Below are 19,152 nucleotides of genomic sequence, written 5' to 3'. Positions count from 1 at the left end.
GTAAATGTCCAAAATTATATGATAGAAACACGATAACTTACATTTTATATGTAGATCCAATTCAGGCAGGGAATTTCGCTTTAAGTATCCGACGGATAATGGTGTGAATCTAAAAGCTGGGGTTTGTCCAGATATGATATTGGTGTAATGATTTTAATTTCATGCCAATACATGCTTCAATACAATCTGGCTTATATTTTTACGTGATAGTAAAAAACTCAATACAGAAATCCAAAAAGCCAATACAGCTAGAATCAAGTAGCTACAATTGTAACTACTTCATTTTACAAACAGAAACTAAACACATGGTACTGGAAAACGTAGGCTAGTTAAGGTAGTAGCTCTGCCCAACACTAGATATAAAACTCTACTACACACACAGAGACACACAAGAATGTTGGCTAGTGGTTATACGCAGTATTATTAACTAGACTCAAAAAATAAATGGTTGGATTTACTAAATAAATAAAATCGTTGAATTTGCTTAAGAAAATTATAGACATGCTGCATGCAATTAAGTATATGTGACTTCTTCAACTTAATTAGTTTGTCCTACCATTCTTAATAACATTGCGTGCAGCCACTACCACCCCACAACCACCACCCCACCAATCCCTAATATGTGAATGTTTCCCTCCTTTTCAGCTGTTGACCAATAACACTGTAACCATCTCCGAAACTTCTCTGATTCCCAAAGGTCTGGGAATTAGTTTTTTGTTAAAATTAGGAGACTGAACATTTTGATGACTTTCTTCACTAACTGAACTGTTCTCTTTTGGTTTTTTTGAAGCTGTTTGCTTCATTTTTTCTCTGTAACAAAAATGACATACAGTGGCATAACTATGTGGTATAACCACACCATATCGCTATACAGGGAGAAGCACAATCTGCATAATTCTTATTCATACTAATGCGATTGGTCTTGGTGAGTTCTGCTCTGCTGGAAAAGTGCATTTACTTTTCCACTGTTTTCATGTTCCACTGGCGACGACTCAAATTATTCCACGCACACTCTGTGAAGCCCTCTGCGGCAATTCCATTCTTAAGAGCTTTTTATGAAATAAAATTTGATTGGATTCTTGATCTGTGTGTCCCTCTGCGGTTCCTCCCAGATGGACACAGCAGAGCAGCTGTTTTTCATTACTGAGGATGCTCACATTCCACTGACTGTGGGCCTTTCATCACAAACAAGGTGGAAATATGCCAGGGCTAGGAGAAAATGTTGAGGATGTGGCCTTCTGGGCTGTCAACCTGAATTTCAGCAGTTATCCTCCGAGTGCCCCAGCATGCTTTCTGACTTCAGCGATTCTTTGGCAATCGGCACACACATGACTAATTACACAACTAGGGCTCAGAGAACTAATTAAGGCTTTTAATGACATTCTTGTAGTTTGAGAATCAGGAAGACAGAATTCAGGAAACCTACAATAAAGGTGATGGATGCATATTTAACTTTAATTTAACTAGCACAATAGACTCACGGCCCAGACATAAGAATAAATTGACCATATATTAAAACGTTAAACTAAGCAACAGAAAAGCACACAAGATATTATGAACCTGATCCATTGGAAAAGAAAATATGATTCAATCATTACATTACATTACATTACAGGCATTTGGCAGATGCTCTTATCCAGAGCGACGTACAACAAAGTGTATAACCATAACCAGGAACAAGTATGACGAAAACCCTAGAGAGAAGTACCGGACCAAGTGCAGGGAACAACTGCATAGGTCAACTTGGACCCTGAAGGTTTAAACTGTTTAACACTAACACAAACGAGAACAGCAACAACGCAGTCTATGCAAAAATACAAGCAGTTGTTAAGACAGGTGCATTAACTAAGTCACCTACAAAACAGCTACCTAGTTACAACCCTAAGCTTACAGTCATTTACAGGGAGGTAGGGAGGGATGGGGAGAGGTGCAGCCTGAAGAGGTGAGTCTTCAGTTGTCGCTTGAAGTGGGTCAGTGTCTCAGCTGTTCTGACCTCCACGAGGAGGTCATTCCACCATTGTGGGGCCAGAACAGACAGGAGACGTGTTCGGGAAGCGTAGGTGCGAAGAGGGGGAGGTGCCAGGCGTCCTGAGGTAGCAGAACGGAGGGATCTGGCTGGCATGTAGGGTTTGAATATCTTGTGGAGGTATGCTGGGGCTGATCCCTTGACTGCCTGGTATGCTAGGACCAATGTTTTAAATTTGTTGCGAAAAAAGCCAAAATTCCTGATGGCTGTCAGGGTTTTTCAAGTTTGTAGTCTGCATGTAGAACACCTCTCTCAGTCTGGAATGTCAAAATGTGATTCTTTTCCAGACTTTGACAAGGACTGTCACTGAATATAAAAATGATGAACTGCACATTAAAGAAAATGTCAAATGTCTCAAATGTCTTTGGATCAATGGAATATAGCTGAAAAAGTATTTCCCGGTTATACATTGAAATAGAAGCTACTTGCCAGTCTCTGAAAGAAGAGACGGTAAACTATCTGACAATAATGATTAAATTTAGAGCACTGAATTATTTCATTTAAATATGTGACATTTGCAGGTGTTTTTAATGTATTTATGTGCCTCTGCTGCAAACAGCTTCTTTTGCCTTAGAATATTTTTTAACAATATAGAGTAGACTGTCCAATTTAAATCTATATTTCAGCTTTCCTCAAAAAAAAAAAAACTATTTTATGCATTCTTGTTTAACAGTTGAATTTATTGCTGCTTTGTCTAATAAGCAACAGTAAGTTGTCATTTTTCTCATGTGCCAGAATATATGGCAACTGAACGATTACTGATTTAAAACAGAGGCTCCATCAAGTCTTTCTGTCAGAGGACTGAAGTACATGTGCAATAACCCATAATTTTCTTTTAGGCACTGAGATATGTAAAGAAGTCCATTACAGACGCTGTGAGTTAGAGGGATGAGGGTAAGAACCCATTTGCTTCATGAACACACAAACACATGGTCAGTCGAGTGTCCCTGTTCCACTGAACACTCATTGTCATGAAACGCTCTTGCCTATGACTCAAGCTAAACGTGTGTCAATACCTAACAACACTGTAATTGTTTTGGCAAAACACAACGTATTCACGTGTGCATCAGTGGTTAAATTGGTAGTGTGGCATAATGGTTAGGGAACTGGGCTTACAACTCCAAGTTGGTTGGTTCAATTCCCAGGTGGGGAAGTGGTATGTCCCCTTGAGGAAGATACTTAACCTGCATGTGTATGAATGGATTGTATCGTAAAAGAATGTAATCTGTGCTAGTCACTCTAGATAAGAGTGTCTGCTAAATGGCTCCAATGCAATGCATGTTATTAATCAACATCATGAATAGGATTTCAAGATGGTGAAGGTGATAACCTTGTTGCAGGAGCAAGGAAATCACCTTTTGTTTGAAAATGATATTACAGTGACAATACTGTGGCACAGCTGGAAAAACTCCAGAGAAACATAGCACTGCCCAGCCGATGTACGTTTCAGAGGGTGGAATTCAGTTTTCACTACTGCTGGAGTTTGTGACCGGGATGGCACATGGGCTAATATGACTGGGCATTCTATATTCAGAGGAGAGGGAACTGGAGGGAGCTAAAAATATCATATTTTGTTAAATTTTCTGAACAAATCACTTTTGCATCTCAGTTATAATTCCAATGTATGTTGGTATAAACAACTTTGTTACAGTACATAATATCACTTTCTTGAATATCCACATGACCTCAGAAGGTTAGTTAAAAAAGATAATGAGACTTTTATTTCAAATTATCTAAAATAGTATGATAAATGGGAACTGACTTTGCTTTTTTTAGTTAAATTAAAGAGAATTAGCCAAATGCACTTGTATGTGAGTTTACCAGGAAACTGTGTAACATACGTGAAACAAACCACAGAAGCCCACAATGATCTGCCAAACATGTCTGATTTGCAGGAGACTCTGCTCAGTCTCATTAAGCTGCATGGCAAACACCCAAAGGCGACATTTCATTAAGATTCGTTGACTTATGCCAGTTAAGGTAAAATAAATAAATAAATAAATGCATAGACCATGTGTCCCCCATGAGAGAAACACTTGGGGGGAAAAAGTATTGTTTAAACAGCAAGAGATCTCATGGACTTAAAGCAACAAGGATCAGCAAGAAAAGAGCAAACAAGGAATTTGGCCCCTAAATGGGTGCTGATCAGGCCCAGCCGACTGACTGGGAGTGGGGGGTGGTTCCTTCAGTGCTCACACTCCAAAATTAAAACCTTAAATTTGACATAAATGCAATAGAGTTTCAGCATTAAACTCAGGGTGTAAACATAAACTACATATGTTTCTGAAAGGTCATCCGAAATGCTTTGGAGTTAAAAATATACAAGTGCAATTAATGTAAGAAAAGTTTAATCACATATAACATTCTTGGCCTGCATCAGATAAACAACAAATAATTGGCTGTATGGCCCTGACAGTGCTCAGTTCTCAGTACCAACTCAGAGGTAAATTATTAGCACATAGACAGCAATACCCATGAAGGACAGTAAAGACTGGTGTAAATTGATAGCAATTCATTTTTTGCCATTTACAGCCTCAGACAACTTAGTTTACATTGCACAAACTGTATTATCTGTTTATAAAGCAGCATATCTGCTGAGGCACTTATGTTTGAGTAGCTTACCCAGCAGATATGAGCAACATTGTCCAAACCCAGTATCCAAACACACAATATTGTGGCTCCCACAGCCATTTCACATTGTGATACAGAGATGACCCAAGGGCCACAGAGACAGAGGGCCAACAGTGGCTTAACAGTTAACCTCCCTTCATATCTCACCAACTCTAAAACATGTACTTCTTGATTGGGGAAAAACTACTGATACACAGAGCTGTTCAGCTATTTTGGTTTTTAGAACTAATCCTTTTTCCAGGATGCCATCCAACTACACCAAGTCATCTGTCATAACAGGCTTCACTGCTTTTCAGATTCTTAAAAGTCGGTGTATTAAAGCTGTAATTTGAGTCTAATCAATGGATGTACATCCTTGGCTACTGGATCAGAACACTGACACTGACAGGACATGAGCAGTTGGTATATCAATGCTCTTCTCGCTTCACGGTTAGCATGATTTCCAGGAAGAAGATGGTGTTTTAATGACAATGCAGAAAATTTTGGTCAGATAATTTAAAAATAAATGCATTCATGTAATGCATTTTTTGTCTCAGAAGGACAAACAGACTGAGTAAAATTTTTTTGGAGAGTACAGCTCCTAATGGAACACATGGTTATCAGGACTCACATGAATCATGGGGCTGGAACTGAGGTACGTCCATAGGAAAAGAAGGTGAAAGATAAGGCATTCACTTAGATTTCTAAGCTTGGGAAACAAATCAATAAAAATCAATTGTAAAGATAGGAGATGGTAGATACCTATGGATGCACACCACATAGACACCTAATTAGGAGCCCACTTATGCGGCACATTCCTGCATTCGTGATTGGCCTTTGGCTGCCCACAGGCTTGATTGAGATTATTTCAAGTTATATTTCCTGTAGGGAGAGTACAAATCATTTTCAGGTGAGTAGAAAGCCAAGCGAAAGGTCAATTTCAAATTGGCAGCAGCTACCTGACACCACAATTCCCCTGCTCCATCATGCCATTATTTGGCTGTCAATTCATGGCAGTAATTAGCTCACAGCTGAAATAGCATTTAAAGGCCTTACAGGTACAGTACATTACAAACTCCTACATGTATTGAAATAAATGCATGCAGCTCTTACACTGGCATATTAACTGCATTCGATTGTGCCTGCATTCAAGAGCAAAGATCAATCACTTCCCAGCAGAAAAATCAATTATATGTAACCAGAGATGTGTGATTCAGAAAGGGAACCTGAAATTCACTTGGCTTTTGCAGCTGCACTGCACCAGAACAGTCCCACAGCACACAATTGTCTTCACCGGCATCTATTTCAGGTGGGCAATCGCAACGGTCTCCAACGCTTTCCCTGTCTAATGTTATTTTTTGACAAAACATTAGACAGGTAAAGATGCGTGATCTAAGAGACTTTGACTGTGGTATGACTGTTAATGCCAAACATGGTTCCAGCATCTTAGAAACTGGCCACCAGGGATTTTGAAGCACTAGTCTAAAGTTTACAGAAAATGGTACGATATTTTAAAAAAATGAGTAGCAGCTGTTAATCAGAGAGATCAGAGGAGAATTGGCAGCCTTGTTCAAGCTAACAATAACACTCAATAACAGTTGTTTACAACAGTAGTGTGCAGAAGGGGATCTCCAATGCGTCGAACCTTGCAGCAGATGGGCTACAGCAGCAGAAGACCATGTTGGCTTCCTGCCAGCCAAGAACAGGAAGATGAGGGTACAGTGGTTACATGATCACCAAAAACCAAAAGCATGCCTGACCTGAGGAATCCCTTTTTCCTTCTGCAGATGGCAGAATCAGAATTTAGCATAAGCAGCATAGATCCATCCAGCCTTGTGTCAAAAGTGAAGGCTGCTGGGGGGGTGGTGTAATGGTGTGGGGAATGTTTTCTTGGCACACACTAGGCCTCGTAATACCCACTGAGCAACACTTGAATGCCACAGCATAGCTGCGCATTGTTGCTGACCATGTGCATCCCTTTATGGCCACTGTCAACCTATTTTTAAATGGATACTTTCAGCAGGATAATGGGCCCTGTCACAAAGCACGCATCATCCAAAAGCTGGTTCCACAAACATAACAGTGACTTCAGTTTACTCCAATGGACTGCACAGGCCCCAGATCTCAATCCAGCAGAGTACCTTTGGGATACGGTAGAATAGGAGGTCCACAATATAAATATATGGCTGAGAAATCAGCAGTACCAGCAGGATGCTATCAAATCAGCATGGACCAAAATCCGTAAGGAATGTTTCTAGCACCTTGTTGAATCCATGCTGCAAAGAATTCAAGCTGTTCTGGAGGCCTACTCGGTACTAGATGAGTGTACCCAATGAAGTGGCCACTGAGTGTATGCACACTTTCTGTAGCCTATATGCACCAAAACAATGTAACGGTTTTCCATAAAAAACTGTTTTAAATAATCATTTTTTCCAGTTCATTTCATTTTGCTAGTACTTTTAATGTATTTTCATTTTTATTCCACTGTTATAAAAATATCACTTAATATTATGATATCTTGGGCAGTGTAGTTTCTATTCTGGCTGGCAGTCATAGGTCATAGTTCTTCAGAAACGGGAGGTTCAGGGAGCATAATTTAGGCTATATAATATCAAAAATGCATCGTGCACCAGCAATGAGGCAAACATGGTCAACCTGCACAAAACGCACATGAAGGGTCTTCGACTTCATGTCTGTGCAAGATTAACTAGCGGACTACAGGGGGGAAAGAAGCAGCGGCTGACATCACACATTTTGGAAGAAAGAGCATGCTTGGCTGCTCTCTCCCAAAATAATAGAGGAGGTTGCAGTAATGAGCATAAACACAAGCAATTGCCCATTTCATATTTGAAGAAAACATTGGTAAAATAAAAAACATACATATTAAACAGTGAAGCACTATGACAAGATGAAATGAATGGTATGAATGAATGAATGGATAGTAGCCTTAACCAAGGCTGAATTTACTGAAAATCACAGGTTGCAAAATCACAGAACCGCAATAGCAGATTCTTAACCATATTCCTTCTTTTGACTTGACATCGCACCAGTACGTGGCATGCAAATCATTTGGACCTTAGTCTGTGATGGGGTAAAGGAGGATGATCTTTGGCTATTTTGTTAATCAAAATAAGCACTCCGTCTTATCAGATTCCTGTGACATGACAAAAGGAAAATGGAAGAAAAGATTTTAAGAGTGCGCCATTGTCCAGAATTAATCTCAGTCCTCTGTCAGAGACATCCACTAATTGGAGAGGATTAAACCAGACAGGTCAGCACAAAAATAAATCAACCAATCAATGAGACTGCCTGCAATTTCAGACTGCCTAACAAGTATCAAAGGGAGAGACCGAGCTCTGAAATAGAACACCATCAGGACAAATAGGCTCCCAGTTTTACAGATATTGATGTGTCAATCTCCTAATGCCTTTACCAGTTCTATAATCAGGCAGAAGGTAAAAAAGAATAGGCACAAATGAATTACTTGCAAGCAATCTAATGCAAAATAGCCTCACATAAAAATAAATGTCATTCAATGTCTGGTAGTCCTATAACTAAGAGCCATCCAAATTGAATAAACTTTTGCTTTTGTGTATGACTGGCAGTTGAACAGTTCTTCCTTAGTGGTTTGAAGATGTAACACCAACCTAATTCATATATAAATAATTTACATCCCAAACCCATCTACGATGACTGGAGATGTCACAGTCCAGTCTGTGTTCCCACAGGTTGTACCAGACAGTAAGTGAGCATGGAAAAAGGGCCAACTCTACTCCATTGTCATGTCACTGCACTGTGCACTTAGTCCTGCCTGCCAAGAACATTCCTGAAAGGTGAATAATATCTCTACCAGCCATTTTATCTGTAGTGCCACTACCATCTTTATCTAACTGGATTTATCTAACTACATGAGAGCATGGCTTTAACAAGCTACTCTTTTTGTGATGCACGCTTGGGCCATCACGCTAAGTGAAGTAGCTTAGCTGGCATTGCTATTTTGTTCAAGCAAGAACAGCTCCAGGGTCTTAAAGACAGAAAAACTGTTAACTCCCCCTGTGCTCTCAAGGCTAAGCACTGCTGGAACGAAAACAAAGGAACACAACGCAGGATTGTCTTAGGACCAAGAACAGAGGGAAGACTGGAATCTCTACAAGGGGTAGGTATCAGTTTTGATTGGAGCCCTCCCATCTTTCCATCTATTGTTTTGTCTGCATAGACAAAACAAAAGATGGAAAAAAGCACCGCTCCCAGAACACGTCCTATGACCTGAACAAGGGAAAATGGGGGAGACTTCAGCCGAGAAGGGACGTTTCCTGCCCAGATGCTGATAAGGCCATGCTGACCGCAGGGAAATACGTACTGCAAGAGAAAAGTTCAGAGCAAAAGCTGAAGCACTTTTTTCTGTCAAGTGAAAGCAAAGTAGAGTCATGTCTGTTTTTTGTTCATTAGAAGAGGGACGAATCTGAAACCTAGTGCCCTTAAGATGCAGATATTGTCCGCACCCCACCAACCCCCTCTTATCTGTACTATCAGTTACCAGAAGTTTGTTTGTGAGTGTTTATGTGGGGGGGAGGGTGGTTATGGTTTGGGCTCTCCGAAAATTCTCTGCATTTTCAGCGGGAGGGCAATAACAAACCCAGACCTTGCAAGCAGTAATCACTAAATTATGGAACCACAGGAGAGCCAGACAGGCTTAAATGTTCCATATTTCACAGGAGTCCTTCTTTGGTTAGTCTAATACAATAGATTGTAATCCTTTACTCAGTGAGTCAGAGTACTCTAAAGTCTCAAAAGAATCTTCAGGACATACCAAATAAACATCATTGGAAAGCTTTGCGTACACTTAATGGAGTCTGCCATACTCAAGCCAACTTTGGCTGGGATTTATATGTTTGAGGTGATGCAACAAGAAACCAAATGAGAGATCAGATGGGAAGATGAAGACACACCGGGCTCAGTTATGTGAACAAATGTAGAAAAACACGGGTAACTTTGCCCTGGGATGATTTACAATTTAGTCAGCTTGTTTAGTTTCTGTGAATCACACCGGTGAAAGTTTCATTTAGTAATTTGGCACGTAGCCAGGCTTTTAGGAATTGCATTTTTTAAAACCAATGTATAAAGAGTGTATGCTTTGTTAGCGTACATTTTCATGGCCAAATAATACCACGTGCAGCCGCTTCCTGACTATGTGTGTAAGCTTGCTTAATCTTCAACTTGTGTGCAAAAACACAGAGTCTGTCAGCGAAGCAAGGCCTGTGAGCAGTCTTCATAATTTCCTCCCTGGATTAGACAGCTCTGTTTCCAGTCAGCTGGGTCATGTTTCTGGAAAATACTACTTCCACTGTTGCTTTCATTGCATTTTGCCATTTTCCATTTAACTGACTAAGCATTCCTTTAGTGTTGTTTTAATAGTTCAGAAAAAAATAACTTTTTTTTATTGCATTATGAAAACTCTATCCTGCTGTTCTTGAAGGTTGATCTGGGTGTAATGGGCACCAAATCTAATTTCAAGGCACTTGGAAAGTTTATCCATGTTAATGATGCACTGATGTCTTCAATTATACCATACGACTGGGGAAAGCACAATTTCATATGCAGCAACCAACCCTGGTCTTGGAATGAACAATATAGCTAATTTTGTGGGATCCTCAGCAGTATATATTTGCCTCCTGATTGACATCAGCTCTGATTTAAACTGATCCTAGGACTAATCAAATTGTCTTAAAAAAGGGTCGGTACAAGATGAAAGCCAGACAGACATGACAACAAAAACCAGGCCCAGAGCTGCACATTGTTGAAATTAATATTTTTGAAATGTCATTATAACGAAGGAAATTTTGCTCTACATTGCGAATCATGCAGCCCATTGTGAAACTGTATCCTCACATTACTAATCTGGGTTGATTTAAACAGAAAGGCTTTTCCAAAACAGGCTCAATTAGAGTTTTTTTCCCTCCTTTTTCCCCTCTTTACAAATTTTTAAATTTAAATTTCCCTTTGTAAAGTGCTTTGCTAATGGTGTAATATAAATTTCACTGATTGTTAGACTGGTTTTTGATCTACAGAAAGTTAATGTTAGAATGTTTTCAGTGAATACATTTGTGCATTCATAATGCTTTCTGTTTATTTTACTTCAGCTCAGCTTGCACTAGAGCCACAGAGTTCTGTCTTCCCAGCACAAGTCAGCTTCATCACTCCTCATTACCACCATGTCTCAACAGATGAAGGTTATTGAAGTGTGACTACAAATTTGCAATAAACTTGGAATTTACCTTTAATTAAAGGGCAGCACGGGTATTGCTCCTTAGCAGATGCTGTTGATATAAAATCTGAATTGGACAGAAATCTCGTTTAAAGGTGTTAATAAATTTAATAACAACTTTCTCCCTGGTTGCACTTGCTTTGCTGACGTCACTGAATTTTCTAAGCAGACACCTTGTTTGCACTTTGTTTCTCTAATACCTTTCACTTAAGGGCCCTTATTTGCTTCACATTTTATTAAATGCTTGACCACTTACATGAACAAAATTAAGCTTCTGGCAAAATATGAAATCTGTACAACAACATTTTTCCACATTTACTCCCAGTGAGTAGGGTGGGTAGGAGGGTAGAGGGGAATTTGGGGTGGAAAGTGCAATATGTAAGCTATGCATGCTTTTTACTATGGCAATTAATCCTGAAAATGTCTTCCAAATTTCTAATGACATTTTTTTTCTAAACACTTGAGAATCTACTGGCAAGTTCTGGTTTACTTGAGTAAATGGTCCAACCACTAATTATGACTGGGAAAAGCAACCGGGCAGGGAGGGGATAAACAACAAGGATAAAGAATGGAGAGTGTGGAAGTATGGTGGAACTACCTCATTCAACACCCTGTGGGCTAGTACCAAGGCTATAAAACTGATGTGTCCTCTAGCAGTAGTCAGTGAAGTGAGATGCGTATAGGTGTGACACATGAATGCTTGGATAGATTGAAGCTGTGCAGCTACATTCTATAGTAGCTGCAAGGGTTCAGTGGCACATGGAGGAGGGTGGCAAGAATATTGCACTAGTCCTGGCATGAGAATACCAGGTCTTGGACTAAGAGCTATGCACAGTAGGTAGTAAGGAAGGCGATGATTCTTTGGATGCTGTACAGAAAACCAACACACTTGACTCACTGCTTTTATATGGAGAGAGAAGGAGAGGATCTAGGGATTACCCCTAAACTTCTCGTAGCAGAAGAAGCCCAGGGGTAAATTGAGTTTAAGATGACAGTCCGAGATGTCCTTCAGATAAGCTGAGATGCAAAATGTTTGATGGAAAGAAAGAGGGGAAAAGCAAAGCAAAGTCAAATGGAATGAGAAACCGTGGGAGATGACAGACCCATTGAGCCAAGAACTAATGCTAGAGTGAAAGAAAAAAAATGGCCGCCACTAAGTTTATTTGAGCATGTTCTACTGGCTGAAAATGTTTCTGTCCTGCAATAGGCTACTACGAACACATTTTAAAATTTAAAAATTTAAAAAATATATATACAGTCAGGTCCATAAATATTTGGACATTGACAAAGTTATTGTTATTTTAGCTGTCTACCACAGTATATTGGAGTTGCAATTAAATAATGAATATGAGCTCAAAGTGCAGACCTTCAGCTTTAATTTAAAGGTATTTACATCCAAATCAGGTGAACGGTGTAGGAATTACAGCACTTTTTGTATGTGGTCCCCCCCCCTTTTTAAGGGACCAAAGGTAATTGGAAAATTGGCTGCTCAGCTGTTCCATGGCCAGGTGTGTGTTATTCCCTCATTATTTCATTTACAAGTAAGCAGATAAAAGATCTAGAATTGATTTCAAGTGTGGCATTTGCATTTGGAATCTGTTACTGTTAACTCTCAATATGAAGTCCAAAGAGCTGTCACTGTCGGTGAAGCAAGCCATCATTAGGCTGAAAAAAAAAACACAACAGAGAACATTAGGTGTGGCCAAATCAACTATTTGGTACATTCTTAAAAAGAAAGAATGCACTGGTGAGCTCAGGAACACCAAAAGGCCCAGAAGACCACGGAAAACAACTGTGGTGGATGACAGAAGAATACTTTTCCTAGTGAAGAAAAACCCCTTCACAACAGTTGGCCAGATCAAGAACATCCTCCAGGAGGTAGGCGTATCTATGTCAAAGTCAACAATCAGAAGATTTCACCAGAGTAAATAGAGGGTTTACCACAAGATGTAAACTATTGGTAAGCCTCAAAAACAGTAAGGCCAGATTAGAGTTTGCCAAAAAACATCTTAAAAAGCCTGTACATTTCTGGAACAACATCCTATGGACAGATGGTCAACTTGGTACCAGAATGATGGGAAGAGAAGGGAAGGAACTGCTCATTATCCAAAGCATACCACCTCATCTGTGAAGCATGGTGGAGGTAGTGTTATGGCGTGGGCATGTATGGCTGCCACTGGAACTGGTTCCCTTGTATTTACTGATGATGTGACTGCTGACAAAAGCATCAGGATGAATTCTGAAGTGTATAGGGCTATATTATCTGCTCAGATTCAGCCAAATGCTTCAAAACTCATTGGACGGTGCTTCACAATGCACATGGACAATGACCAGAAGCATACTGCAAAAGCAACCAAAGACTTTTTTAAGGCAAAGAAGTGGAATGTTCTGCAATGGCCAAGTCAGTCATCTGACCTGAATTCAATTGAGCATGCATTTCACTTGCTGAAGGCAAAACTGAAGGCAAAACGCCCCAAGAACAAGCAGGAACTGAAGACAGCTGCAGTAGAGGCCTGGCAGAGCATCATCCGGGAAGAAACCCAGCGTCTCGTGATGAGTATGGGTTCAAGACTTCAGGAAGTCATTGACTGCAAAGGATTTGCAACCAAGTATTAAAAATGACGATTTAATTTATGATTATGTAAGTTTGTCCAATTACTTTTGAACCCCTAAAATTGGGGGGGGGGGGCTATGTATAAACATGGTTGTAATTCCTACATTGTTCATGCAATATTTTTTACAAAACCCATAAATTAAAGCTGAAAGTCTACACTTAAATCACATCTTGATTATTTCATTTCAAATCCATTGTGGTTGCATACAGAGCCAAAATGATGAAAATTGTGTCACTGTCCAAATACTTATGGACCATTCTTTCACGAGCAGATTAACAGAGACATAGGTAATAAAAGACCCTCACAAAAAAACAAAACAAATCACAACTGTAAAAAAACAAAAACATTACATTTCAAAGAAGCAACTGTTTAACTCCAAGTTAAATCTGCAGAGTCAACTTGTTCAGTATGCAAATTATATGCTGCTTGATTGGCCTGGTCACCAGGGAATGAAATGGCTAATTCACTTTAAAAAGCTGAGGAAAGTGAGCCGAGCTTTTTTGTTGGGAAATGTACAATACGTAGGCTACACGTAATTAGCACAGACCCCCATGGTGGGTTGACAGAGACTAAAGTTTTTGAAGCCTGCAAACTGCAAACATGAAGAAGTAAGCTAGGGACTGTACGTCCTCAGGACCTCGCAGCCACATCATAAAACACATTCACTTCTCCCCGCCCATTAATGTTCATTAAAAAATGCCAGGGAGGGATTCCAAACCGATTCCAAACTTATCTGGTGTGTCACAAAGATTCCTGAATTAAGCAAGTGTCCCAACTCTACTAGTAAAAGGTTTTTGATAATCAAGGGTGACTGCTTCTTTGAAGTTCTTTATGATTTTCAAAAACAGCTAGCAAACACACTCCTCCCTATTAATTATTACAAAAGTATCTAACAAAAATATAGTAAACAACAAAAAGGTACATAAAGGTCAAAATTAAAATTTTAATCTATTTCTCGCTACATGGGTTTAAATCAGCCATGGTTCCTCAGATTACTACTGCAGTAGGTCTGTCTGAAGATATGTCAGGTGCCTACAGGCTCTTAGCTAGTATCAATGAGAAATGTTCCTATGATTGCTGCTGGTTTCTGTAGCATTGTGCTCCTGTAGTGTGAGAAACACATTGGCATTACAGTTAATAGAAGAAAAGGACATCATACCAATATAAAGGACATAAAGATTTAATACATTTAATTTAAATGTAAATTAAATACATTTAAATTTCAGCACGCAGGCATCTTCAGCATGCTCACGAATGCTTTGTATTGTTGTGTTGCTGTTAGTTTGCTATTGAGGGGATTCAGCACCTCTGAGTTTATGGGAGTGATGCGTGTTATTACATTTCCTATTACCGAAGTGCACACACCTCAACTGCAGTGCTTTACACACGAGTCTAATATAATACTGAATACTAATACTACTCACTCTAATATAATACTAAATGTTGAAATAGTAATATTAAAATTATAAGCCATTTCCTAAAGACTTCCTCAACAAAAAATTGAACTAATAGATTCTGAAGCATATGACCACAGCAAGACATGTTTTACTGAGAGTTGGTAAATGGACTGCATTTATATAGCGCTTTTATCCAAAGCGCTTTACAATTGATGCCTCTCATTCACCAGAGCAGTTAGGGGTTAGGTGTCTTGCTCAGGGACACCTTGACACGCCCAGGGCAGGGATCGAACCGGCAACCCTCCGACTGCCAGACAACCACTCTTACCTCCTGAGCTATGTAGAACTGAGTTGAGTCCACAGACAAGCCATAGAATTTTAAAGGCTGTTGACTGGACTATAATAAATTGAGCCAGAGAGGAATAATTCAATTGCACTTTTAGAAGGGCCCCTTGGGTAGACGCTACAAAGTCCAAAGCATTTTAAGAGAAACTAATAAGAGTCTTCGATGCTCAGAGATTCGAAACATGCTGGAAAGAAACATGCTACCACAGACGCTGCACTTTCAATTTATACACATCCACTACCACTTTACTCAATTTTAGAGCTCTCACTTCAGTGACACCTGGTCCATCATTGCTCTCCCCACTTTGGCCTTCTTATCAAGGTTTGTCTCATTCACAGCTTCGTGCTGGATAAACTCTTCCTGAGGGATGGGGACAGACAGTGGAGAGATTATTGTTTAAACTGTACCTTATAGCTAAAGTGAGATTGCTAACCACAAACTTGGTTTAGACAATCCACTCTCCAGCCCTTTGAAATTTAAATATGAAGACTGGCAGGCTGGCAAATACAGCAGTCAGGCATGTCAGGCTTGAAACATTAAGACACAGACAAGACTGGGCTGTGTGTGTGGTGGTACAGCATCTATATATGGAAACTCATTCCACTTTGTAGCCTAATACAGGGGAAGACAGATGCTGTGAGTTAGAATTGTCAAGTGACACAAAAAAACAGTGCATTGCAGCATTTCAACAAAAGTGTTGGGCCAAACAGCTCCTTAGATGCTAATTTTATGTGCATTTATTTATTTATTTTCTTTTTTTTTTTGTTTATTGCTGCAATATCTTTTAAAGTGTATTCCAGCAGGGTTAGTACGGCACTGCAGGGGGAAACAATGGGAACCTGGATTTAAATAATTACATAGAAAGCACCATAAACAACAAATCTGTTCTATTCCTCAGGTGCCTTAGGAAAATAACTCTCAGGGCAGTGATTCAGTTACATCTCCAGACAATACAATAGAGGTCTTCTTAATTGTCCTGTAATCAGGTTTACATGGTTGCTGGGCCACACCTGGTGGGGGTACTCAATGAGCATGTCTTTTACTGTTAAGTTTAAAAGAAGACTGTGGAGATGGTATGTACTGGCTACACACTGAAGAAGCCGAAGCAAGCCCTTAAGCAGTTTATAGGCTGGATTTATTCTGTGGAAAACATTCATAATTTCTTGCCCTAAATTGCATGGCTTTTTTCACAATTTCACCAGCAGATGTGAACCACAGCAGGGAGAGTCCCATCCATGCAGAATGAATCGGCATACCAGTCTTTTACTGTCATATATGGCATATTGCCATGACCCCTCACAGTTGTATTGTAAATATTTTTGGACTTCTGTCTTTGAAGCAGATAGACTTTGCACCCTGCAGGTCAAACAATATATAAAAACATAAAATTGGACTGCAAATGGTAAATAGACTGCATTTATATAGCGCTTTTATCCAAAGCGCTTTACAATTGATGCCTCTCATTCACCCATTCACACACATACACTCACACACCAACAGAGAAAGGCTGCGATGCAAGGTACCAATCAGCTCGTTGGGAGCATTTAGAGGTTAGGTGTCTTGCTCAGGGACACTTCGACATGCCCAGGGCGGGGGATCGAACCGGCAACCCTCCGACTGCCAGACAACCGCTCTTACCTCCTGAGCTATGTCGCCCCATAATTTTGCTTAAAAGTTTGCTTAAAGTTTAAAGATAAAGGACCTTCTCTAATAATTTTGCTCATCAAAACTACAGACATTTTTCAAATATGCCAACTGTAACCAAAATGACTTTAATTTCAGAACCAACAAGAATAAAAAAAGAAAGAAATGCAGGACATGCAAAGCACTGTGAGAAGATAAGAAAAAAAACGATCACCAGATGTTTTACGAGCTCAATACTACACAACACAAGACCATCACATGGACATTCTATAATCAGAGGATGCATCATCACATCCAGCATAAAGCCACTACCACCATACTCATTTCGAGATGTTGCAAAAAGATGTCAGTATCCACAGAGAAAGAGATTTGTTGTGGTTTGCAAATACACAAAGGACATGGTTGGGATATGCTGTGATACAAACTCACCGACTCACACATTAATGTTTTCCCCTACTGTGATAACTGTGTTGGTGGTTTACCGTAGTATTTGATATAAATTGCACAGCTTAAATGCGTGTCTGGCTCAAGGGAATTAAAAGATAATGGTCGGACAACAAAAAGTGCAAAGACTCACAGAGGTTTTACTGACATTCGGTTTACAAAACTGCAAAGGCACTGGGTGTCTCTATCGTCAAGTTTAGTGGCTTACTGACACTGCTGAAGGAAGCTGTGCTGATTTTGGTGACTGCCTCCTTACACCACGAGGCGACAACAGAAAAGTTAAAAGTTCCAGACTGATTAGCTGTAATCACTGTAAGGATGTTACAGACTAACTCTTAAATGCATTTACAGTGCATTTTAGGTTTTTTTTGCAGACCATTTCTCCAGAGGAGCTTACACAGCTTATTTAACTACAGCCCCTACCGTATGGCTAACATTAAGTCAGCGTGGTTAATTTAATCTCTTATATTGGCAGATAATACAGGGGAAAACCTTGACTATGGAATATCCAGTAGAAAATGAATGGATTATCTACATGAGTGCTGGAAGAGGCAGATAGGGGCTTACATATCACAATAAGTGTGATATGTGAGCTAATACTCAGATAATACTTTTGTGAGATTCAAGGCCATGGTTGTAATTGGGAGAGGGGCATCTGTCACCCTTAAAAGGGGATCTGTGAACCACTGGAATACAGCAAACTTATGGTCAGTGGCACCCATGGGTGGCTCTACCTAATTTAATAAATATATGCATATTAATGTAAATGTACACATAAACTCAACTTATATATATATATATATATATATATATATATATACATGCTAGTACCAGGTAATTTTATTCATATATAACACTCTTTATATTACTTTTTGAAACTGTACCACTGTAGCTTTCAGGATGGTTATCATGCCAGGGCACACTCAAATCATGGCATCCCTAGTTAGAGTTCACACAAATACACTAAGGACACAGTTAAGAAAAGTGTGAAACAGAGACTCATTGGCTCTGGATCCAAAACACTTTTTTATGGGTTTGCACAGGTGCACACAGGTAAAGACAGCTGTGAAACAGACTCACTGGTCATGTCTGGTGTCCGGGACGCCACGGTCCATCCGTAGCTTGTCACTCTCCACCTGGTTAAACTTGTTCCGAGCGTAGGGATCCTGCCCTGGCTTCACCACAGTTGCACCCACGTAAAGATCCTGGTCAAAGTCCTGCCACCTAACTTTCCCTGTAAACAGTACAGCAGAGAAAAAGAGGCTCTTATCGCTTTCCTTCTGCCAAAAAAACTGGAGACATGAAAATGGGAAGGAACACCTGGTAACATTTTGACTTCATATTTATTTAACTTAGAGAAATAAATCTCATCCTGGACAAATATTTAAAACATTAAATGTCCCAGGTCCAGATGGGTTGAAGTTGATAATAAAAATATACAGCTTGTACACATTTCATGACAAAGATCTTCCGCAAGACTGTTAACAATTATTTCAATACTGAGATCAGGTGAATGGCTTCAACATCTGACTCATTGCTAGAGTAAATCACACCACATGCTTTAGAATGTAGCCTATGTTCTATATGGCTCAAGAGCTTCAGAAAAATGCCATGCTTGCTAATCACTAATTAAATCTTTTGTAATTAAATATATTATTTTGAAATAAAAAGTATTCCCATCATTTTCCTCTCCTTATTCTTTCTCTAAATTCCTTATAATTAACCTTCCTTACATGCCCCTCACCCCTCCAGAATCTGAACCCCTCATCCATTATAAGCCTGTATTATACTCCTTCTGAAGAAGT

General features: G+C 39.6%; 1 protein-coding gene across 1 annotated transcript in view; it reads right to left on the bottom strand.

Moving 5' to 3' along the window:
- LOC118221104 (polypeptide N-acetylgalactosaminyltransferase 2) overlaps positions 1 to 19,152 on the bottom strand; it is a 106,721-nt gene that overhangs the window by 21,588 nt on the left and 65,981 nt on the right. Inside the window, exon 3 of the mRNA XM_035405823.1 lies at positions 18,428 to 18,581. Coding sequence (XP_035261714.1) covers positions 18,428 to 18,581 — 154 coding nt within the window. The remainder of the gene's footprint in view (positions 1 to 18,427; positions 18,582 to 19,152) is intronic.

This window comes from Anguilla anguilla, chromosome 2 (assembly GCF_013347855.1).
Source record: "Anguilla anguilla isolate fAngAng1 chromosome 2, fAngAng1.pri, whole genome shotgun sequence".
NCBI classification, from domain to species: Eukaryota; Metazoa; Chordata; class Actinopteri; order Anguilliformes; family Anguillidae; genus Anguilla; species Anguilla anguilla.
This window is presented reverse-complemented; position numbering and strand designations above follow the sequence as displayed.